Source organism: Sciurus carolinensis, chromosome 5 (genome assembly GCF_902686445.1).
Source record: "Sciurus carolinensis chromosome 5, mSciCar1.2, whole genome shotgun sequence".
In the NCBI taxonomy this organism is placed as follows: Eukaryota; Metazoa; Chordata; class Mammalia; order Rodentia; family Sciuridae; genus Sciurus; species Sciurus carolinensis.
Window position 1 is genome coordinate 118,009,375 of NC_062217.1, and position 26,194 is coordinate 118,035,568.

General features: G+C 32.1%; 1 protein-coding gene across 4 annotated transcripts in view; it reads right to left on the reverse strand.

The window, feature by feature from the left end:
- Ctnna3 (catenin alpha 3) overlaps positions 1 to 26,194 on the reverse strand; it is a 1,721,400-nt gene that overhangs the window by 126,858 nt on the left and 1,568,348 nt on the right. For all 4 annotated transcript variants that reach the window (XM_047553944.1, XM_047553945.1, XM_047553946.1 and 1 more), the window contains one exon: positions 9,673 to 9,854. In XM_047553944.1, the coding sequence (XP_047409900.1) occupies positions 9,673 to 9,854 (182 nt within the window). The remainder of the gene's footprint in view (positions 1 to 9,672; positions 9,855 to 26,194) is intronic.

Sequence of the window (26,194 nt, forward strand, 5' to 3'; positions counted from 1 at the left end):
CTATAAAAATAAACGTTTAATTTTTAAATATAAAATTGATTCAATATTATCTCACAATTATAGATCTATCTCCATCCTAAATAAATGATTATCAGTTACATTTTTGAGAGCCTGAGTGTACAAATGGACAATAGCAAAAGAATTTGATCTACAACACTGCAATGAGTTGTTCAAGAAGGTAAACCATGATCTTTGTAACAATTGACCCAGTATGGCAGGGCATAGTTAAAGAATCAGATTGCCTATATTTGCCCAGCTTCTAATTCAGCAAACAACCAGAGAAAGCCAAATATCCTCCACAAGTCAATCACATGAGATGCGCTGCTTCTAGTTAGCCCACCTACAGTTTCACTATTTAAACAATATCCAATCAGAAAACACCTGAAGCCTTTTTGTTAAGCTTTCAATCTCCCCTGCTTATCGCTGATTCTCTGACAAATGCAAGCGATTGAATGTGTTCACCATTTCAGAGATGATAAAAGTTTAAGGTGGGAATATGTTCATTATCCTAAATGGATCCTACCCAATATATACATGAATGACATGGATTAATCAATGTACCTGATACATATGTACAAATGCTATGTGTCAATCTATAATAAAATTAATGAAAAGGAAAGAAGGAAATGACAGTGGCTGAGTCCTTTATAGGTCTTAATAGTCTCTGCCTGTTCTCATTCAGGTGGTCTTTAATTTCCCTATATTTTTAATACTTTAATCTCTTTTGCTCTGTGATGATATATAATTTAAATCTATCCACTTGAAATCTCTGCAGATTCACACAATAGAGAACTGTTCTACAACTTGGAAATTGACCTAGCAATTTTACCAGATTCTCTGATAACTACAATAAGAAATTGCAATGATGAGTTCAGGTAAGGGTGTTTGGGCTGTTCTAGTTCATTTTCATAAACAATTACTAACATGTTATTTAAGCTATTTTTGCCTTTTACTTATCATGTAAGAATATATGGATTTTTTAATCATGTAAAAAGACCTGACAAAATCATTTTTGTTTATGTTAAGGCATTTCTCTTTTACATTACTAAATAACATTTCTAGTTATTTGAGACTCCATACAATAAGATAAACTGATTTTTTATGGGGAGAATATTTATGAAAAAGGCAATGATAATAACATAATTACTCTAGTAAACTGCCCAACAAAGAAAACATTCAAGTCTAATCACAGAAGAACACAGCAGAAAATAATTCTTTCTTCTAAATGTAATCTTTATTTATAAATAATATAAATACTGAAATAGTATTTATTTCCAACATAAAATGAATTTTATTAAACTTGTATGTGGCAAGTCAGACAAATTTTCTCAAAATCTTAGATGACCTACATGTCTCATATTTGGTATTTTATATTTTTAATTATTTGCTAGACATTTGTATATATAAACCATATAAGGGAAGCATTTAGTAGCCTTGTCTAATAAAGCAAAAATTAGATTTCTCTCCCTTTATAGTTTAAATCATAAGACTTAGACTGTTTTAAAAAAACACAAACTTGCCATTATTTCTTATTCCCTTTGTTTTGTAGGCTACACATTTAAATTGCTATTGTTATTACATTATTTTATAATATAAATGTTTCACTTCACAAAGCAAAATGAGCTACGTGCAAAGACATTTTTCATTTAACAAACAAAAGAATGTGGGACATAGAACATAACAAAGATTTTGTACACCAACTATTTAATGACAAAGATTTAATTTTGAAAACCTTGCTGAATAGAAGCAAGATGAAATTTCCATTGGTCTTGCAGCTCATTTTCTATTCTATCTCTCAGGGGGGAATTGTGGAAAAGGAAAGTGAAGCTGAAATGTCTCACAAATACAAGCCCATTTCCAAGGGAGGTGAGGAAAAATGCAACCCACCTCCCAGTCCTGTTCATCCACCATCACTCTGTGGCTGCCTCAGAACTCTTTGTACAATGAACATAACATTACTGTAAGTTTAAGTTCTCTTTGCTTTTCCCTTCAGTTCAACAGACCTCCATGCATTTTGGCCATTGCCCAGTCAGATCTGAAACTTTCCTGGACATAAGGAAAACTGAAACCTCAGTGCTTCACACAGGAAGCCTCTTACACTTTCCATGTTCCTCCATATTTTGGGTAAACACATGAGTACAATAGACTATACTTACTGGTGACAAAATGCCAGCCTCATTTGCAGACAGTTAGGTTTATTAGTGGAGTGGCCAACATTCTGAAAAAAAGCTTAGGGATATTATAGAAATATAAAATCAGAATTGCTGTTTGCAATATTAAGTATTCAGGATAAGCCAGTTCTATCTAGCCTTTAGAAGATATGGCATAAATATTTCTCTTGGGTAACTAATTAAAACTAAATAAAAAGTTGTATTCTTCCCATGCTTATTACATATATGACTGGGCATATATTTTAATACAAATGGATATTTTTCAGGTTCTAATATTTCAGGGACATTTAAATAACCTTGTGTTTGTCCATATTTGGATGAGGAAGATTGGTTCATTAGCAGGAAAGGGATGACAATTAATAAATAAGTTCTTAAAATTTATAAATAATCAAAATATAAGCAGGCTTTTTTCTTATTGATAAATATTGGTTCTCGAAGTTGTGTAGGGTAGTATCAGGAAGCCATCAGCACCATTTTGATAAGGAAAACAGAATCCATGCTGATTTATCAGACATGTCAACCCATTTTCTGAAGCTCTTTCTCTCCAAAGTTTTCTTCAGGATGACATTAGAATGGAATTTTAAAATGCAGACAATCTAATAATGAAGGTCCTTCTTGTTCTTTCATTACCTGGTCAATAGACTATTAGACACTTATTCAACATTTGTGATAGTTTCAGATGTCTGGTAAGAAAACTCTACTGAGAAAACCTTTGATATTTTTACTCTTCTTATTTATATCTTAGTTCTAGCAACATTCTACATTCCCTTTCAGAACTGAACTTCTGTCTTTACCATGTCTACTCCTGCCTGTAATATTTCCTTTCAATCTTCATCTTTCACCTCTGCCTGCCTTTGGCCCATCTTCTTGCTCTCATCTTTTCCTCCATTCTATCTGCTGCTTCTCTGGCTCAAAATTCTTCACTGTAGGTATTGGTATAGTTTTAGTACCAAGGACAGTTGACTAATATCCAGTATATTCTCAGTAAATGAGTCAGTGGGAATTCTTGCAAAGTGTATGCATTTCATCAAACTAATAAACCATTTTTTCAGATAAAAATGGACATCACATTTCATCTTAAAAATATTAAATTTCCTGATGAGAAGGAAACTATATTTCTAAAAATGTAGTTTAAAAAATATTAGTGCTTGGAGCAGTATTACTACTCTTTAGTTAATTTCAATTTTTAAACCTTAACAATATTAACAATGCAGGTGGCAAATTCTTAGAATTTTTTTTTTTTTGCAAAGATGAATGTGATGGTTGTTCCTTGAACTAAAGTTATCAAGTTTTTGTCTTTCATTTCATAACTTTCTGCAAATTAAAAAAATACCTACCATATGACCATAAGATATAATTAGATATCTGGAAAGTTTTACCTAGACCCTGTCTCCTGCTTAGATAAGGAAAAAGATTTAAATGTTCTCAACTATTATGTAAGTCATGTAATGTAGAAACTGTTCAAGTTCGTAGTCAAAATACTGTTTGGACAGAATTTTCTTAAAGGGAGAGAAAAAAAGGGGACCATCACTTATTTAAAAAACCTAGTAAGTAATTTTAAAATAACATAAAGAGACAATCTCTACAATCCTAAAAAATTCTAATGGGCTTCCTGGTAAAATAACAAATTAACACATGCATCTAATTTTGTTCCCTCTCCAACCTTCATTCATACTATGGATGAGCTTGTTTTGTTTTCTCTCTTCTCTAAAAACCTAAACCCACTAGGAAGAATAGAATATAAAGAGAGAAAAGATAACAGTGAAAAATATTAGGAAACTCAAAAGCAGATTAGAAGTGGTAATGAGAGTCCATTTAAGAAAACCAGTCTAAACCAACAGTGGGGAAAACTAAGAATCAAGCTTACTTTATACAGAATGATTCATGTTTGGCTGGAACTGGGAAGAAGGGAGGGACTGAAATAAGCAATTTTATTCCCTCACACACCACTCAACAGCTACCCCTTGCTCACCAGAGCAAAATTCTGGAGATCATTCTTTGAAGGGGATAAAATAAAGTTTTTGCATTGGAGGATTTAGGCTTATCTTAGGGATGGGGTAACTTTTACTGACATCAAGGGAGAAAATGAATGTTTTAATACCTACTGTTAAATGTAACATTGGGAACATCACCCATATTCCCAGCCCTGGCTCCAGACCTTTACCTTCTAAGCAGAATCCTGTAAGATGCTTTCCTGGAAAACTAATTAATGCAAAGAGAAAAGGCTTGCCATCTTCTAGCAAGTCTTAATTCCTGGTTCTAGAAAGTACTAGAGGCTAAATAAAGAAATGTGGTGCTGTTAGAAGATACCAAAGCTGTGTTAATAGCATAACAGCTTATATAAGTATATGGCTGGCCCTAAATCAAGGAAAAACCTTAAAACTATAGTCCCTGACTTTTCTACTCCAGAATAAGTGTATCACAGGGGGTAGTGACAAAATGTCTTGCTGTGTTTGTAACTGCACAGAATGATTAGAGTAAACCTGCTCCATGTCTTTAATTTAGGGTGGAAGAAATGCCAAATGTGTGAAAGTGACATCTGGCAACACTCAGAAATGGCCATATCAAATTTTATAGAATTTTAATCCAACTCTGGTGTAGTACGCTTCCTAGGAATTTATTTAAATTTTCTCATTTAGGAAAGTCTGTAACAGAACTTGCAAATTGTATGGATCTTCAACCATGACCGGACCCTGATGGGTTGAGTCCCTGATAGCAGTGCCACCTAACAGTTCCTGTTATTCTTCCCATGGATGGATCCTAGATTTTGTTTCTGTCATGCCTCCATGATCATAGTCCCTGAATAGTTTCCTATTTCCTACTTATGGAAATAAAAACTATTTCTAAATGCCTTTTTAAACCTATTACTCTCTTCATGCCTATTGTGATGTCTCCCCTTATTTATATAGTTTTCTTAGAGAACCCAAACAGATCTGACTCACACTCCCACTTCTTGGCTTCCATTCTTGTATGTCTTCTTACTTACATTATCTCCCTCCACAATTCAATCTTCACATCTCATTTGAAGTCTAATATGTTTCACTTATTCATATTTCCCTTCTCCTTTTATTGTATTCTCCACTGGAACACCCTCTAATCTAAAACTCTAACATATGTATAGCTAGAAGCACACAATACATTATATCATATGCCCATTTGTTTCACTCATGGGCTGGGTTTTGTTCTATGTTAGCACAGGACAAAAAACATGCAATACAATGCCCAGGTTCTAAAATTGAACCAATTCCAATTCAAAACTAATTCACTTATACATTCATGAGCAATTTGTTTTGCCACTATTTCTTTAACTCTATAAGGGAAATTCAATAATCAATCAAACTATCCTTAGGACAAACATGAGAAAACATGTATTTATTATTTGGTAGTTCACATTAACCATTCATCAAAGTATAGCTGTTATTATGTCCCTTATTAATAAAATATCATTTGAAGAAAATGAGAAAATAGAACATCTAATGGCACTTCAGAACGGATAGAGAATTCTTTTTTTATTTATGTTCTTTTTTATTTTTATATAGCTACTTAAATATCTGTATGCAGGCTATCTATATGGGTCGCTACTTGCTGATAAATACTGCACTGCCAACTATGTCCTCTGCTCTCCCAGAACCCTAGGAATAGCTTAAATACCTGCAATGAAGGAAATGTAACATGCGTAGAACTAAGGAACATGTTAGATATAAAAATGCTAAATCTAACCTCTGAAAAATATTATAGTGTCCAAGAAAAAAAAACTCCTGAAATAAAATTGGAAATAAAAAAGGATAAGGTTTCATCCATTGTAAAACAATTATAGATTTATTGAAGTTTATATGAGCTAAAATGTAGCTGACTCTGGATTCAGTTCAAGCAGAAGAGATTATCAGAACCTAAAATAAATTTCCTTACTCTGCCTTTCCTGAAATTTGAACACACAGTATCTTTGTTTGTGGATGCCTGTGGCAGTGACACCTATAGATTGTGGGAATGTTGGGGCACTTAGCTTTTGCAAAACATGAAATGTGGGGCTGGGATTGTGGCTCAGTGGTAGAATGCTTGCCTAGCATGTATGAGGCAATGGATTCTAAGCATCTCAAATAAATAAATAAAATAATGGTCCACCAACAACTAAAAAAAATTTTTAAAAACATAAAATGTATTTATTTCCCATACATAGTGGGAAGTTGAACTATAACTAATATGTAACAAGAAATAAATTATCAATTAAAAAATATTGAGCCTCACATATACAGTAAAAATATGAAAGTATCAAACTATCAAGAATTAGAAAGGAGGGGAGAAACAAAGTAAAAAGGCATATAAGTGATCTAAATCCTCATTTGTAGAAAAAGTCAGTAATTACGTGTAAGAGAAAAAAAACATACTGATTTTCTCTACCATTTCAACCTCTTTTTCTCTGATCATTTTCTTCTTTATCTCATGGTCATTTGCTTTATTTCTGGATTATTTCTGCTTTTCATCATTTATTAACTCTTTTGAGTTTATTCCCTTTGGATACTTTGTCACTTTTTTGCTTCTTTTATCCTTTATCTTTCCCCCCCAAGTTTTTTCTTTTTATCCCCACATTTTTGTTGTTATTGTTTCCCATTATTGGTTAATTTCTTTTCATTTTTATGTTCTGTGTATAGATTTTTAAAATATATGCATATTTATCTATTTATCTAGAGACATAAAATATATGTATATAATTCCAATTATTTACTTTTTGAAATTTATTTCAGCTAAAGGCATTATGGTATACTTTAAATTTTTTGTATTTGTTTTTAGAGGGAGGGGTTTCATCAGCTGAGTTGTTTTGATTCCCACTTTATCTTCTTATAGCTTTGTTTACAGTGAGTATCAGGAAGGGTTTCTACTGAAAGAACATTCTCTTTCATCAGTATTATGGAGTACATTATTACATAATGGATAATGCTCTTAGTAGTGGTGGTAGGGATGGAAAAGAGGCATAATCTATAATTCTCTTTTATTTCTCTGTGATCCTTGGTATTTCCCAATCTCTGGAATAGTTCTAGAGTAACCTCTCTGTCAAAAGTGAAAATGCTCTAAAGCTCCCAATTCTAAACCCACTGAATTTTAATCTCTTCCCCTACAGTCAGTGTTATAAAATACCAAGTCCCAGACCTGTGTTCGGTATTTTATCACTTAATGTCAGGTGTTCTTGTTTTGATTTTTTTTCTGTGTTATATCTACTGTTTTTCATGAATCTCTTTTCTATGGACCATTTTAATCATCTCAGTTCCTGCCCTCTAGAAACACAGGGTCATGACAATGACTGAATACCATCAGTAGTTTTGTTGGAATTTGGTGTATATATGATATAAGATAATTTAAAACTTAAACTATTCTCTGTATCTTAGAAGGTTTGAAAGCTGGCTTCATATAAAGCTTTTTTTGTGCTCCGATTTGATTTTTAACTTTCAGTAAACTTTGTGCAGAATGATTTAAATTTATTCAACAGTCATTATCCTTGAGTCAGTGTAAAAATTCATTATAAATTTAAAAAAATGAATGCATATTTGTCACATAATATCAATGCATTTTATAAGTAATAGAGCAATTTAAAAAAAGGCTAAACTGTAAATTATCCAAAATGTACCTACTAAAACATGATTTTTATTTAATATCATTGAATACAATTTTGCTTCCTACATATAGGCATATGAATATCTATTTTACATATGTCTATGTTAAATACCTACATTTATATTTGGGGAAAAGAGGGGTACAAACTGAAAGAGAAAATGAAATATAGAGACCAAGAGATTGCTCAGAATCTTTCCCTGCAAAAACTGAGGCATAAGTCAAAACTGAATTATTCTGTGTATGAAAAAGAATGAGAGGACATTCGGCAGCTATAGAACTATGATTGAAAAAAAGTGTAAAGAATTTAAGAAGAAAAACTAGAAACTGATATCTAAAGGGAATTCTTTATGAAATTCTATGTATAACAACATATCACAAATACATTTTTTTTTTACTTTCCAGTGAAATGTGCAGTTAAATCTTCATTGCCATTACCTTTGGAAAGTGGATTTTCTTTCAAGGGACTACAAGTAGGCCTGAGTTCTGTCATAAATAATGATTTTGATCAAATACAAAACAAAGAATAAATACTCATAGGAAAAGAGCCATACATATATACTATACTAAACAATTTGGATTAGACTACTTTTTATCTTTTCATTAAATATCCTACATTTTATTAAAAACCTTTTAAAAAATCTTGACTTTATTTTCAGTGAACTGTTTCCCATACAGCAACTCATCATTAGTTTAAGCAGTCCAACTTTCCTAATATTTTGAAAAATTTTGCAGTGTAATTCTTACATAAAAAATCTTACTTCAGGTTATTTATTTGGGATGGATTCCCTGATGTGTATATAGATTACAATGTTGATGATGATGTTGGTATAAAATGTTTACAAAGGTCTTTAGTTCATGCATATTGTCAAATTGAGGCTTATACTAATAGTTTTGGTTTTTACTATCACACTCTACACCTTGTCTATTTTCAAAGTTGGCCAATTTTATTAATTTAAAAGATTTTATTTTAAATCTTCAGGCTAAATATTTTTTAAAAATTTATTAGTCATATCTTTCATGGGTGAAAAATTGGTGAATTAGGATATTTTTATTTTTAATACTAATATTCTTTATATATAAATGGCATCACACATTTTTGTTCTTTCTTGCAAATGCTTACCAAGTTAGCCACTTAAATTTTAATATTGTTTAGAAAACTTTATTGATACATAGAATTTTTAAATAGTTCAATTTAATGAGTTCTTTCTTTGTAATGCTTGAAACTTTAACTGAATCAATATCAAAGACTTGTGTACATTTTCTCCATTAATTATGATTTTAATATTAGATTTAGTCCATTAATTCATCTGAAGGCTATTTTTGTGTATAGTATATGGTGTTATAAATGGATGGTTTCCTTTTTTTACTAGGTCTGCAGCATGGTATTCTTCTGTGACTTTTATAATTACTCCAAGACTACTTATGCTAATTTCTGTAATTTTGTATACTTTACAAGGGCAAGCACTATGTATTTCACTTCTCTTTTATTAGCTCTGTGAAATGTCATTTTATAATTATAACCAACATTTATTTTTTTGGAATGTACACAAAACTTGATTGTTTCACTGCTATCATTAAGTCATTGTCTTTTTAAATATATCTAGTTACTATCTCAGCAGCAAAAGATTCCACTAATCCCAATGATATGCTGGAAAGATCCCCAAGGAACCTGAAAGTGACAGGCTAAAAAGTGGTGTCTAAATTCTTTGTCAGTTTGTGAGAAACTCTGCCATATTTACTTACCACAACCTCTAGAATTACACCCTTATCTTTATATTATTTCTTTTTTCACTACCAATTTTAGCATCTGCCACTCAGACAAATTAGAAGTTTCAGTAATGTGACAAATGTTTCCAACCGTTATCAATATTATACATAATTTCAACATAATTACCTCGTGAAGTCTGTCATCTCCATCATGATCATACACATCTTCTTGGCAAGAACAATGATATCGTTGCTTGTATCATCCCATATTTCAATCTCAGCATCCAGCTTGCTCTTTACTTTCTTGAAATCAGCAACTTGCTCTGCAATCTTTTCCTTTTCCGCCTCAGGAAGCTGAGTCATCCTAGCCTAAAACATGTGATAATTAGATTTAAAATCATTCCACTATGTAGAAAGCATTTTAGGAAGAGGTGGTCTTTATAGGATATTCATACAACCTATTCATTTAAAATCAGAAACACTCAGAGTTTAAGTCATTTAGCCAAAACTTTCTAGGTTTACTTTTTCAAAGAAGAAATGTATTAAGTTATAATTATTTGTTCTAGAACAATGATACATATGAGAATTGTAATGTATGTTTTGGTATCTGGCAAATTTAAATCTATACCTTAAATAAATCTGGCATTTTCTAATTTCTAGTGGTTCAAAATTTTAAATGAATTCAAATGTAATGTCATGCATCTTATTTGTTAGAATATATCCTAATTTTGCTAATGGTACATTTTGAAAGGTAGAAACAACAGAACTTAACCTGAAATCAGATTATGTCTATCTGTCTCTATATGTTTGTATATAAGTACAGCTAGATAAATCCTTACAGGAGCATCAAATATGCATTAGTAAACAATAACAGTATAAATTTATAAATTATATGTATAAAAATAAGTGCACAGATAAAATCATAAAGATGTTTATATATTTTGTACATATAAATATATTTGGGTGTATGTGTACAGATCATTATAAGAAAAGAATAAAAACACTGTGGGCAGGATTTATTAATTCAGTCCTCCCAAATTAGCATACTTGTTACTGAGGTACTATTATCCTTTGCAGAGTAAACTTAACCTGCTTTAGCATGATATCATTCTTTAGATGTTATATTCTTAATGGGTGCAAACTGCATCTTCCATTTGCAATTTGGAATGCAGGATGGATAAAAAAAAATCTATATTACCAAAGTACCATATTCACAGTCTTACCATTTGGAACCTATTACGTTTTGTCAAATAGAAAAGAGTCTTGCTAGGTGTGATGGCACACACCTTTAATCCCAGTGACTCAGGTAGCTGAGGCAGGAGGATTGCAAGTTCAAAGCTAGCCTCAGCAACTTACTCAGGCCCTAAGCAACTAAGTAAGAACCTGTCTCAAAATAAAAAAGGACTGGGGTTTGTGGCTTAGTGGTTAAATGCCACTGTGTTCAATCCCTGCTATAAGAAAAAAAAAAAAAAAAAAAACTTGAATTATAAATATGAAGACCATAACACTTCACCAGACTGTCCATGCAATTCTATCATCAAAAAAGGAATGTCAGGGCTGATCATGTAGTTCAGTAGTAGGGAGCTTGCCTAGTATGTACAAGGACCTGTGTTCAATAAGCAGCACCAGAAGACAACACACACAAAGGAATTTTAGATATTATTGTAGTAAAGTGAGTGTACATAGTTCTAAGGAGGAACATTTTTAAAATGATGAATCATGTAAGTAGCACTTGTTTATTAGATGAGTCACATCTTTGTATTTTAGATGCTGATGTTTCAGACACCTTCAGATGGAAAAATAAGAAGAAATCACAAAAATCTTTGCAACACTCTGGATACTAGGTACAAAATAATGAAAATATATTTTACTGAATTAATACTGTATAATGACCAAAGAGCTTACCTATAAGAAGAAAAGGAATTAGAAGCATAGTCCATGAAAAGTTCAAATAATAAAGATCAAAAAATCAGTATCAATTGTCTTTTATTTTCTACTTATTATGAGCCTAGCACAGGGTCTAAAATAACTTGTTGTCTATAAAAATCTCAGGATTAATTAATCATGCCTTAATTTTAACATAGTAAAGGAAATAAATATGGGACTTTTACTTTAAATTCCTTAGCTTAATGCATGAGACACACTAAATGCTTCACAAATGATAACTCTTTTTTGTTCAATAGCAAAATTGTCAAAATATATTTACATATGTAGCACTTATTTTTTTTTCCTCTTTATTATTTATTTAATTTTCTTTGAGGAATCAAACTAGGCTTCATGAGACAAGGTTTTTAATTAATGAGCTATACAAGTTCTCTTCCTTAGCATCTGAAAATACTTGGTGCTGTTTTTCTTTCAGGAAATGTGCCCTATGCGACATGTTAAAAGAAGAGCAACTTTTACTGCTGCTGGCATATGGCAAGGCACATAAATGAAGACACAGCTCAGTACTTTCGAAATCAAAAGTAATATGCAAGCATGTTAAGTAAATTATAAGCTATCAACCCATTAAACTACCTCCAAAGTAGAAATGAGTTTCCTCCACTTGACTACTGGTCATTATCATTCTCTGCATTCTCATATAAAGTGTTCAAACTTTCAAAAATAACTGGCAATGGAGAGCTGAGGCTATTTTGTATTCTGAGAGGTAATAAATCTGTAATGCTGAATCTAATAAATAATGTTGAAGTATACAATGGTATATTATGGAAAATTATTCACTAACCTCATAATAAAGTAAAAAGTACTCAAGAGGCGATCTGGTTAAGTATATTTCAAGTTCTGTTCCTTGGGATGCCACTGATTTCCTATTTGACCTTGAGGAAGTCACTTAATCCTCCTAAGTTTCCCCAGATACGAAATGACAATAATTGCAACTGCTACCCACCTGCCATGTAGGGAGCAGAGTTGATTATTGGATAACATTGAGACTGACCCTGTCATGGACAGGAAACTCATTGGTTGCACTCAATTTCCTTAATAACATTCCAACTCACATGGTGAATTACAATCAGCACACCTTTATCTCTGACAGATAAGGGTCAAAAGTTGGGCAGTATGTGAAATTAAAAGTTCTAGAGAATTCTAGTCCTTTTTTACTGGGGAACAACAACAATGAAACATTAAATTACTGACACCTTTACTGAAGGTTTTAAGTACTTCTATGAATAATTTATTAAGTGCTATCAATCAATTTCAATCACTTGAAAAATTTCAAAATAAGACTAAAGAGAATAATATTTAGGGATTCTGGGTGAAATTACTTGACTGAATTATTTTATGCACAAAATGAAGAGAAACTGAGGGACAAATTTGAAGACAAATCAGGTTAAGTAGAATCTCTGGCATTGGTGGACAGGTGTCTCTATGTCTAGACTCCTGCTCAGAATTCTGATATGTATTAGCTATCAAAGTGATTGTGAATCATTGCCTTTTGAATGAGATTGTATTGTGTATCTTTTGAATGTGAAACATGTTGCCAGAGACTATGAAAATAGTGAACACTTATGTATTCCAGACACTCTGTAGGCACCAAGTATCTATTTCAGTTTCAGTAATCATAACAGCCCTATGAGGTAGGTGTCACAATTCTTCCAATTGTATGAATGGGAAAGTTGTCTCCAAAAGATTAAGCAATTTGATGAAGATAATGTTAGTCAATGGTTGAAACAGGTTGCAAACCAGAAAATCTTGCTAAGAGGCTTTGTTCTATCATCATGACAATAAAATATAAGGAACATTGTCCTCCATATACAAAAATATCCACATCTTCCTTAATGATATTTTGCTCTCATTTTCCATGTTAAATGCAGTTGTTCTTCAAAGCATAATAACTTATTTTTGAGAAACCAATTTCCTCATCTGTCAAAATCTCCAGCTCTGACCTTTCTTCCTGAAACGTATTGATGAGTCCACCACAATACTTCAAATACCTTAACACAGCATGATGAAAACAAACTTAGTCAAACAATATATCCTTTTGATTTTTATACTTCTCAGTGCGAATGACTCTAACCAATCTTAAAATCCCATTTTTAAAAAAATTCTTCCTTTTCTTATTTTTATGCCGTTCTGATAGGGGCAGATTTTGTCCACTTTCTTTCTTATTTTCATTATGTCTATCTCCTTCTATGTACATTATTACTGTCCAAGTTCTGACCTTAATTTCCTCTTATTTTCAATCCCTTTGTTTTGTTATTGCTTAATCCCATCTTTCTGAATTTGATGGAAATGGCCAATTCTTCAACTAGAAATTCCATCCATGTCTTTCACCAAACAAAGAATATCAAGTCCTCAAACATAACCATTGTATTACCTTAAAGTAGAAATTTATATGGGAAAGTGACCAGATCATAAATGTACAGTTAGAACTATTTCCACAAACTGAGCAAATTGTAACACCCAAATAAAGGGGGGAAAAAAAGATAGTTAGCACCAAATAAACCTTCTATCTTCTTTCAGTTAACTATCATCTAAGAATAATCACCACCTTGATTTCCAAAACTAAGAATTTTCTGATATTTGCACCTTATAAAATTGGAGTCATAGCACATGCACTCTTGTGTTTGCCTTTTTATGTTCAGCATTCATATATTTGAAATGCAACTCTACTTACTGCTGCATGAGAAATAAGAATAAGCAGAATATAACTACACACAACAGTATATTGCAACATGGTGTAGCTATATTCTTCTTATCCTTATTACTCTATTCAGATATATTTTTACTCTATAAAATGCACCTTATATCTGGTATATTTTATTTTTTATAAAGGATCTCATGGAAACTATTACATTTTGGCTATTATGAACAGTGTAAATTCCTGGACTGTATGGGTGTATTTCTCTTGAGTCTATATCTAAAAGTAGAATTACTATGTCACAGGGATCACTATAAACTTTTATCTCTACCAGTTTTTTAATCTTATTTCATTTTATTTCCTTCCATGTTTTGTATTCTCCATTCTCCAACTAAACTAAACTATTGGCTATTGCAGCCCATTAATTAATTTGTTCATTTTCTTCCCTTTCTTTCATCTGTTGGTTCAAATTGTATAAAATTTCTAGGCCAAATTCATACAGTATGCATCTCTTTCTTCATTTTCCAGCTGTATGTAATTAGTTTTTTAAAAGTTTCAGAACATGTCGTCCGTTCTTTCCTCCAGGCATTGATGTTGTCCTCTCTTGTAGTCTAATCACTTGTGAACACAGATGTATAACTTGAAGGAGGAAAGGTCTTTGAAAGCAGAATCATCAACTTTACACATACTTTTTGTGTGTTTTGTATTCTTTCCCCAGAATATGAGGGATATGATTCATGACAGATGTGTGTTTGTTAATAGAAATAATCAAGAGCTAAAGAAAAGCAGGGTTTGGGGCTCAGAATTTTATAGCAATGATCTTGCATTTTCTCTACATCGCATAAATGCTAAGCTTCTACCTCTACGAGAATATCATATTCATTTCCCCATGTATTTTCCCATCCACTTTCATACTCAGGTCATTATTATTTCTCCAAGACTATATTAATACACATCTGATCTGCCTTTTAGTTTCCTTCTATTCATTATGACTGTGTAAGATTTTGGTATGCTAAATCATTTTCATTACTTCTTTCAAAAGATGAAAAGAAGGGAAAATGTGGCAGAATAGAAAAAAATGTAGAAATTATTGTCATTCAGACCTCCATCCAACTTCCAATTTTGACAAGCATGCTATGTAGCAAGTGACTTAACCATCTGAAACTTGTTTCATTATATAGAGAATGGTAATGAACTTGTATAGAGGTTTTGTGAGAACTAGAGTTATGTCTAGAAATAAAAGAATTTGTAATATATTAAGTATTTTTGTAAATGGTACTTATGATCAATATAAATATAAATGCCTTCACCTGGTCTTCAAAAATGTCCACAATACTAGAAGAAATATTCCTTGGGCCTACCTCACAGAGCCTAGACAAGAACCAAATGAGATATTTTGAGTAAATGTATTCCATAATGAATAAATGCTTTAAAAATATGAGATCATTATAGTCACCTCATTCTCAGAAGCCCCCAAATTCAAATCACTTATTTTACAATCAAGGGAAGGTAAATGACTTTAAAACATTATTCAACTGGTAAGCAGTAGCTTTGATGCTTAAATCCATGTGTGTTCACTAAATTTTTCTCATTTCTTTAAGTATAACATTTTTCTCTGAAACTTAATCATATACTTTGACTATTTTCCCTATGCATGAAATTGGATGAAACAAATAGTATTATGCTAAAACATAGTTCACAATTACTATTTTTTTAGTTTTAGGAAATTCCTCATTAATTCATATCACTTATGAGTGGTTATCTACAATATGACATTTAAAATTGAATGATTTATAAATTAAAAATACACACTTGGTATATGTACATATTGGACAAATATTTCTAAGATGGTAATTCACGCTCCTATCTCCAGAGTTTCTCAAATTTAATAGTGGCATTTATGTATCTTTTTAAATAAGCCTAAAGGCATCTGGGAAATGCATGTTTTTAATATATACAAAGCATAAATAGTAGCAAATTTTAAGAAAATTTGAAGTGCTGACAGAAAAAACTCAACCTAATTAAAAATTTAGTACAAACTAATAAAAAGATTTATGTATTGATATGTTAAGTATACTAAACTGCGATTTAAAAAGTATTCCTGGAATCCATTAAGAAAAGTGTCCTATGATATTTTTAAAAAGACACCGAGAGATTGAAACTGGACTTTAATGCATATTTCTCTCTTTTAATGTATTACCTCTAAATCAAATGTATAAATATAAATTGAATTCTCAATTTCCTCATCTGTCATAAAATGATACTTTTAACACATGGTGGTTAACACTCAAAACTACCCCCCTTTTACTTATAAAGTTTTATAAGCTTCAGGAACTGAATCAAAACATAGTTAACTATTAAATTATCAGGATTATTAGATGAATCAGTTATGTCCTAATGGTAAAATAATGATAACTAAGTTTTATCATGCTTCACACATGTCAGTCATTCCACTAGGTTTTTTGAAAAATTGTCCTATTTAAATAACAATAGTATAAAGTAGATATGACTAATATCACATGTCACAACATTGGAAGTTAAATTCATAGAGACACATGAATGTCTTCCATAAATGATGAAGCCCTTCTCCAATTTTTTTCTTTTACATAAAAAAATAGTGGTGTTTTATTTGTGAACCCAGTTTATATCTGGGTTGTACAAATAAATAAATAAATAAAATGTGTAAAACATTTGGGAAACAAGTGGAGAGGTTGAATATAGACTGTATTAGGCAATGGGAAGTGATTATACATTTTATTCAGTGTGATAATCAGATTGTGATTATCTAAAAGAATGTCCATTATTTTTTGCTATGACTGCTGAAATATTTGGGAATAAAATACTATGGTGTTTGAAATTTCTTTGAGGTGATTCAGAAAAAAATAATAAAATACTTCTATACCTACCCAAAAAACAGGAGTGTTACTATGCATTGTCTTCCAAAACTATCATAACAAGCCTCAATGATTATTCTGATCTTTAGAGATAATTATATAAAATTATTTATTTCACATGTATGCTTTATTACCTTGTATTGCAAACTTGGTGAGTTTGATTAGCATGAAATCTTCACAAGACTGATCAATTTCTCTAGAGGCATAACACCACTAACTTCGCCTTCCCAACAAACCAAAGACCAGTTCCAGTTCCTCAGTAACATCAGGTACAGCTAGCTTATGAGACTGTACTTGAGCTGTCATCTCTTTTCACACTCGAGTCCTATTTTTATCATTCAGCAAAAGGCATGCTCTACCTTTGATTCACTTTATTTTATTTTAGACCAGAGCTAGTTATTAAAAGAGTTGTTAATATATCCTCTCTAATATGTATATATGTTAGATTGAATTCAGTCTTCTAGAACCAAAAGGAGTGTATGTAATCCATTTTCCACATGAGGACCTTTAGTTATGTGAAAGCAATAATCAGATGCTATTAACTGTAGTTCCAATTCTTTCACTTATTCTTTCACTATTCGCTTTTTGTAGAACTATTAGTTCTAGACACTTTTCAAATGCATACTGTCCATATGATCAGCATGAAGGGTTTCCTTTGGTAGCATCTTAATGTGTTATAAAAACAATTCCAGACTTAAGTATACTACTCTAGATGAATTCTGACCAGTCAAGGAAACAATAATGGTCTTTTTTGCAGGATACTATATTTTTAATATTCAAAAGCCCAAAATTGTGCTAGAAATTTTACAACATTCCTGTATACTATTTATTCATACTTAACACTCCAAATATTATAAAATTCTTATAAAAAATAAACTATAAGTAAGTCACATCTAAATGCCTGTATATTGAATTTCTAAAATCTAAATGTTACAAAGATTTAGACTAATTCAAATTCAATATCATTGTGTTTTCCTTGGATCATCATTACAGGATGTTGATATATTTTTGTTTTTTAATGCTGTTTTTTAATGCAGTTTTTACCCAAACTGGTAACATATAAATTCATGAACAATTCAATAAATATATATTAGAAAGATGGTGAGGAACTCAAGCAACAAAATCTAGAAGTCTATTTGTTTTATTCACCTGTGTACCTTTAAGATGTGACTCAGAGCCTATTCACTTTTACTTTGCATTCAAGCAAGTTAAGTTACCTGGATTCCATACCCCAGTTTACAGTAAATTGGCTGGAAGTAGACAGGAGGTGTGCTAATCTGACCATAAGGATGGAAAAGAAAATCAAAGAGGAGATAAACCACTCATAAAATGTAGACCTGTGTGCTTATAGATAATCTTTCCAGCTTGTTTCAGGACATCTCCATCCTATCATTGTATTACAGCATAGTACTGTTATGTTTGGTCATAATAATGATGAGTCATCTGCAGCATCACCACCCAACATTTACTTGGTGTCTATTTCACACTAGTTATATCTCAACAAACTTGCTCTCAGTTTAAAATATCCCTGTGTTAAAAAGACCAAATTACATTGGAACTTTTGAGTGGTTCATAAGACTACATGGAATATAACTTGAAAACTCATTCCAGAGGACATTTTTAAGAATTTATCTTGAAAAAGTCTAAATATTGCACCTCTATAATAGGTCTAAATTGAGAAAGCATTTTCTAATATGTCCATATATTTTTTCTCATAGTTTGCAATAAATATAATCTTCTAAAAAATATATATATATATATGCATTAAATCTATTTGTGGATACAAATATAGTTAACATATTGCTGTTCCAATATTTCATAGGAATCTGAACATTTCATTCTTTCTAGCAACACTTTGGATAAAACAATAACTTGAATATGATATAGATATATAACTCCAAATACTCATGCCATTTGTCAATAAATTATGGGTATATATGTTTGTGTTGTTATGATTAAATATAGTACCATGATTAATGATCCTTATAAATGTGCTGATCATATTCCCCTTTATTTAAAAGCAGGTATAATACCTGTAGTCACATTCACATACAAGGAATGTGCAAAATTTATACTTTAACATTCTTATTATGAATATAGATTACATAATGCTCAACGAAATATAAAAAGTTTTTTTTTTATATAACACATGACCTATTTATAATTTTTTAGGTTTCAAAAAGGGTAAAAGAAAATATTTTATATAAATTTGGAAATTCAATAAATATTTATTTACAATTCCATTATTGGGTGTTTTCATGTTTCTATTTATTTGTGATCTAATACTGACAGCTGAAGTTCCCATATTTTAAATAAATCTGACCCAACCTTCTTATCTTACATTCTTTGAGAATTTCAAATTCACTCAAGAAATATATACATTTCAAGGGTTTTATATCCTCATAGGCCATCTTTCTTCTTTGCATTTTTGCCCTTACTGATGTATTGCTTTCATTTAAAGCTAATCTTCTATGACTTCACTTCTCACTCTGTTATAGTGATCCAACATTCTAAAAGTTAAAAGTCATCCATGTATGTAATTTATGAATATGGAAACATGTGGGAAATATTTAGAGGTAACAGGGGTTTTACAAAGTGGGAATAGAAATAACTTAAACTTGCAATGTCTCTGATTTTACCTAAGGATGTAAAAAATGGGGTAGCAGGTGAAAGCATGGCTTTCACACTTAATAAAAGACAGAAGATCTAGAAGTCATGGCTTACTCCTTAAAATTGATCAGAGGTATCAAAGAAAAATCATACTAAACAAGTTAACCATACAAGGTTAGGACTATTGACATAAGGGAATGAACTTGAACTCAACTCTGCTGAAACCAAAGGTAGAGAGTTTTTAAGTACTGAGTTAAGTGAGTGGAAAAGAAAGTACCAGAGGACATTAGTAGGAGTTTGGTCCATGTGATTAGAATATTAGTGTGTTTACTAACTGGTGTTTTTTGTTTTCATTTTTTAATTTAGATTTCTGACCTCCCACTAGATTGGAAATAGAAGCCATATTTTTCTTTCTTTCCTTTTTTAAGATGGTCCGATATTTCTGTATGACTACATTTCAAAGGGATGACTCCTTAAGAAAGATATTCCTTTCTTGTGAAATTGGCAAAAAGTTGGGATAAAATTTACATCTCCAAGGCACAGAGAAAAAATTCACAATTGCAATTTCTCTAAAGTATATGCTCTGAGAAAAAAGAAGAGAGAGGTCTAGAGTCAGAAAGATTCTTCTCTAAAGTTTTGTTAATTAGGGAAAACTTTCATCAAATGACAAAGACCAATGTTGCCAGAAATGAGACCTACCAACATCTCAAACATCCTGTTCTGATGGATTGAGAATGACACATTAGTTTAGTGGTATTTTTTCCAAAAATCCATTAATTTTATATTATGATAAATAAAACCAAATCAAATTCAGGGATATTTGACAAGCTACTCAATCAATCCTGTTCAAAAGTATCAAGGTCATGAAAGATAAGGAATACTGAGGGACTGTTAATACCTAAAGTATTCTAGATGTAACTACTAAATAAAGTGTTGGATTCTGAACCGAATGCTAGAACAGAATAAGAACATTAGTTGAAAACTGATACCTAAATAAAGTACATAGTTTAGTTAAAAGTATAATACCAAACTGATGATATCTAAATAAAGTCCGTAGTTTAGAAGTATAATACCAATGTTCATTTCTTAGTTTTGATATCCTAATTCTGGTAATGCAAGTTAAAATTAGGGAAAACTGGATGAAAAGCATGTGAAAAGCCTCTGTGCTATTTTTGCTACTTTTTAGTAAATCTAAAATTATTTCAAAAGTAAAACAATGTAAAACATATCCTAACCTTCAAATGTACTTCAGTAAATACAGAATAATTTATATCTTGCCAGCTTCCATTTAAAGTCTTTAGCTTCCTATCTTCTGATGTGGCCCCTTCTATCCTTTCCTCTTGTCCCCAGAGCGTTCTGCTAGTCCTGCCTTATCTGCAGTTTCACATCTGCAGTTTCAGTTAACCATGGTCAGCTTCAGCCTGAAATTACTAAATGAAATTTTTCAGAAATAATAATTCATAAGTTTTAATGTGAATGCGTTCTGAACAGTGTGATGAAATTTACACTGTCCTGCTCCAAGATGTTCAGAACATAAATCATCCCTTTGTCCAGAGTACCCACAACTGTTGGTCACTTAGTAGCCATTTTGGTTACCAGATCAGTGGTATCATGGTGTTTGGGGTCTTATTTAACTCTTATTTAATAATGACTCTAAAACACAAAAGTAATGATGATGCTGGAAATTTTATTACATCATATTATTATAATTGTTGGTAATCTCTTATTGTGCCTAGTTTATAAATCGTTTCATTATAGATATTTGTATATAGAAAACAGCATAGTACTCACCACTAGATGTAGTTTTGACTATCTACTTGAATTCATGGGATGTATCTCCTGATGATAAGGAGGGGCTTTTGTATTTTCTAGGCAAACTTTATGAATATTATCTTATATCTATCCAGTCACCAGAGCCTCATCTTTCAAAACTGTGTATTTTATTTTTCTGAAAAGAGTTCCTTCCCTGAAGGAAAGTATTAAACTTCAAATACAAATTTTTTCTTCCTTGCTAGAACTCTTTTTAGTGAGGAAGTAAAAAGGAGTGAAAACATAAACAAAAAAAATCATTATCCTAAGATAGATATTTGCAAAGCAAATATGAATGTTTGCTTGTAAGGTGAGAAGCTGTTCAAGTCCACCTAATTTGGATAACACCAGGATTTTTTAAATCCTGGCACATCTTAATACTTGAATACAATCATCAAATGACCAGTAACTTGTGATTTATAAGGTTTAAATGGGGCTCTGAAACTATAATAAAATTAAATGTATTCGAGATTGTCCCTGCTCAAGGAAACTACAAGGCAGTTAGATGAAGGAGTCTATGATACCCTTCCTTAGATTTACCTTTCTCTTGGGCATTTCTTTCTAATTATCACTGCCACCACCTCCTTGGTTTCACTTGAGGATTCAAAGGCCTCTGCATAATTCCTACCTAATACCTTGCTTGGGTAAGAAAGTAAAATATCTCCCAACTACCTGTCTTTAGCTAACATAAGACTGAACTCTGTGTGACAATAATACAAAAACATGTCATATATTTTTAAAAACCAGATAGATGCAGACTAATATACTCGTGGTTAAGTGACATCTGTTTGGTTTGTTATGCTAGTTATTGTCCATCCTTGTTACACCATGCTAGTTATTATACAGTAGGAACAATCTTAATACTCATGTAGGCACCCAAATGAGCAGCATTGTGTCCCAAATATAACTGCAGGTGTTATGGTTTGTGTAGGAAGTGCCCTCCAGAAGCTTCTTAATTAATCCAGGAAAGTGTAGGAGGTGAGATGACTGGATCATCAATCTCAGTTTGGATGGACTAACTGGGCATTACCTGTAGGGGCATGACTGGAGGAGGTGGCTCATTAGCGTTGTGCCCTGGAAAGTTTCTTCTTCCCATGGGTGCCTTTTCCTCCCTCCTTCTGCATTTGGACCCCACCACATGATAAAGCTAAATAGGTTTACTCTCCTGGGCCCTTCCCCCATAATGTGCTGCCCCATCTTGGACCCAGAGGCATTGAGTGTGCTATTAATGAACAGGGAACTCTGAAACTGCGAGCCCCAAGTAAACTTTTCTTCCTCCTCAAAATTGTCCTTGGTCACAGGGACAAAAAAGCTTACTAACACTTTAGGTAACCAATCCAACACAGAACAGGACTTTTTAATTGCTTCCTGAGTCTTCACTTCTTCAAGTCATTGACATTAATGATGCTAGTGAGTCTTCACAAAAGACCAAACAAACACACAAAATGTAGTTTTCAAGGTTTCAAAGCCTATCAGAAAACTGTGTAAAAGTATATGAAATGCTGTACAATAGAATACTCCCACAATAATGGATTTTCCATAAAAATGATATTAGATTTAAATCCTCACATAGTTGACAATACCTTGAAACTTACCAAAAACACAATGGATTATTACTCAGTCATAAAAAAGAATGACTTTATGACATTTGCCAAAAAATGGATGGATCTGAAGACAGTTACACTAAATGAAATAGACCAACCCCCAAAAACCAAATATCAAATGTTCTTTCTGATATATGGACACAAACACACAATAAAGTGAAGGAGGGGAAGAATAGATGTTCAGTAGATTAGATAAAGGTAAATGAAAGGAAGGCGGGGGGGGGAAAAGAATAGGAAAAATAGTGGAATGATTCTGACATAACTGGACATATGTGAATACACCACAGTGAATCTCTACATCATGTACAATCACAAGAGTGGGATCTTAATTAGAATAAGATGTAAACCATGTTTGTATAAATAAGTCAAATTATACTATACTGTAGTGTAAAACTAAAAAGAACAAAAATTTTAAAATATTAAAAAGATAAAATACAAAAACTGAATATAATTTCTAAAATTCCAGATAACCTACAAAAACTAAACCAATATAATTGGCTAAAGGGGTGATACCTTCAAAGAGTTTTCTAAACAACTACTTTCCTCAATAGAATTTCCAGATACGAATAGGAAAAGAAGAACTCAAACTATCCCTATTTGCTGATGACATGATTATATATTTAGAGGAACCTGGAAATTCCACCAGAAAACTTTTAGAACTCATAAGGGAATTCAGTAAAATAGCAGGATATAAGATCAATGCTCATACTCCAATGCATTTTTATATATAAGTGATGAATCTTCAGAAAGAGAATTTAGGAAAACTACCCCATTCACAATAGCTTTGAAAAAAAATAAAATACTTGGGAATCAATCTAACAAAAGAGGTGAAAGACCTCTACAATGAGAACTACAGAATACTAAAGAAAGAAATTAGAGAAAACCTTAGAAGATGGAAAGATCTCCCATGTTCTTGGATAGGCAGAATTAATATTGTCAAAATGGCCATACTACCAAAAGTGCTATAGAGATTCAATGCAATTCCAATTAAAATACCAATGACCTATCTCACAGAAATAGAGCAAGCAATCATGAAATTCATCTGGAAGAATAATAAACCCAGAATAGCTAAAGCAATCCTTAGCAGGAAGAGTGAAGCAGGGGGTATTGCAATACCAGAACTTCAACTATACTACAAGGCAATAGTAACAAAAACAGCATGGTATTGGAACTAAAATAGGTGGTACAGAATAGAGGACACGGACACAAACTCAAATAAATACAATTTTCTCATACTAGACAAAGGGACCAAAAATATGCAATGGAGAAAAGATAGCCTCTTCAACAAATGGTGCTGGGAAAACTGGAAATCCATATGCAATAGAATGAAACTAAACCCCTCTCACCCTGCACAAAAATCAACTCAAAATGGATCAAGGACCTTGGAATCAGACCAGACACCCTGCATCTTATAGACGAAAAAGTAGGTCCAAATCTTCAACATGTTGGCTTAGGATCAGATTTCCTTAACAGGACTCCCATTGCATAAGAAATAAAAGCAAGAATCATAACTGGGATAGATTCAAAGTAAATAGCTTCTCTCAGCTTCAGCAATGCGAAGAGAGAGCCTACAGAGTGGGAGAAAATCTTTGCCACCCATACTTCAGAGAGAGCACTAATTTCCAGAATATATAGGGAACTCAAAAAACTCTACATGAAGAATACAAATAACCCAATCAACAAATGGGCTAAGGAAATGAACAGACACTTCACAGAAGAAGATGTACAAGCAATCAACAGATATATGAAAAAATGTTCAACATCTCTAGTAAATGCAAATCAAAACTACCCTAAGATTCCATCTCACCCCAATTAGAATGGCGATTATCAAGAATACTAGCAACAACAGGTGTTGGCGAGGATGTGGAGAAAAAGGTACACTCATACATTGCTGGTGGGGCTGCAAATTAGTTCAGCCACTCTGGAAAGCAGTGTGGAGATTCCTTAGAAAACTTGTTATGGAACCACCATTTGACCCAGCTATCCCACTCCTTGGCCTATAGCCAAAGGACTTAAAATCAGCATACTACAGAGATATAGCCACAACAATGTTCATAGCTGCTCAATTCACAATAGCCAGATTGTGGAACCAAACTAAATGCCCTTCAATTGATGAATGGATAAAGAAACTGTGGTGTATATATATACAATGGAATATTACTCAGCCATAAAAAAATAATAAAATTATGGCATTTGCAGGCAAATGAATGAAATTGGAGAACATCATGCTAAGTGAGATAAGCCAATCTCAAAAAAAAACAGAGGACGAATGATCTTGCTGATAAGCGGATGATGACACATAATGGGGGGTGGAGGGGGGTAAGAATGGAGGAAGGAGGGACTGTATAGAAGGATAAGAGGGGTGGGAGGGTTAGGGGGAAGAAAAAAATAACAGAATGAATCAAAAACTATTACCCTAGGTAAATGTATGATTACACAAATGGTATGCCTCTACTTCATGTACAAACAGAGAAACAAGATGTATCCCATTTGTTTACAATAAAAATGAATTAAAAAAAAGAAAAAAGAATACTCTTCAGAAAAGGACTCATCTGAATGAGTTTAATATGTTTCATTCGTACACACACCGCACATTTGTATTTTCTCTAAACTTTCTGAAGTTAAAGATTAATTTATCAATTCTCCAAGTGAGTTATAATATATTTTCCCAGAGGTAGGTTCCTATACTTAACAAAATTAAAATTGTTATGGATGATTTATAAGTGGCAAGGTTAAATGGCATACTGCATATGTTATTTATATATATATTTATTTATTTCAGGTGAGATGTGATAATTCTTAGAATCTTATAAGACAGGGGAACAATGAGGCACTAATTAGAAATTTGCTCCCAGAGGCCAAGATATCATGGATTCTTCTGATAAGATAAACAACATTCAGCATTCTTCCAGTAGGAAGTGATAAAGATCTCCTTGTGCTGTTCAAGAGAATTCAAAATGTGAAGTACATATGAAGCCCAAGATAGAAGACCTTGTGGCAAATCCCTTCAAACAAGAATATCTTTGTTAGAGTACAGGATTTAGACTTAGAATATTTCATAGCACCATCAATAAAAAAGAGCCTAAAAGATTTGCCAAACAAGAATGATATATTTATTTTGATACTTTAAGGTTATATTTTTATTCAGAATTATTAACAAAATGTTTATGTTACTGAGAAACAAATCTTTGGAGAAAATAAAGGAGAAAGGGG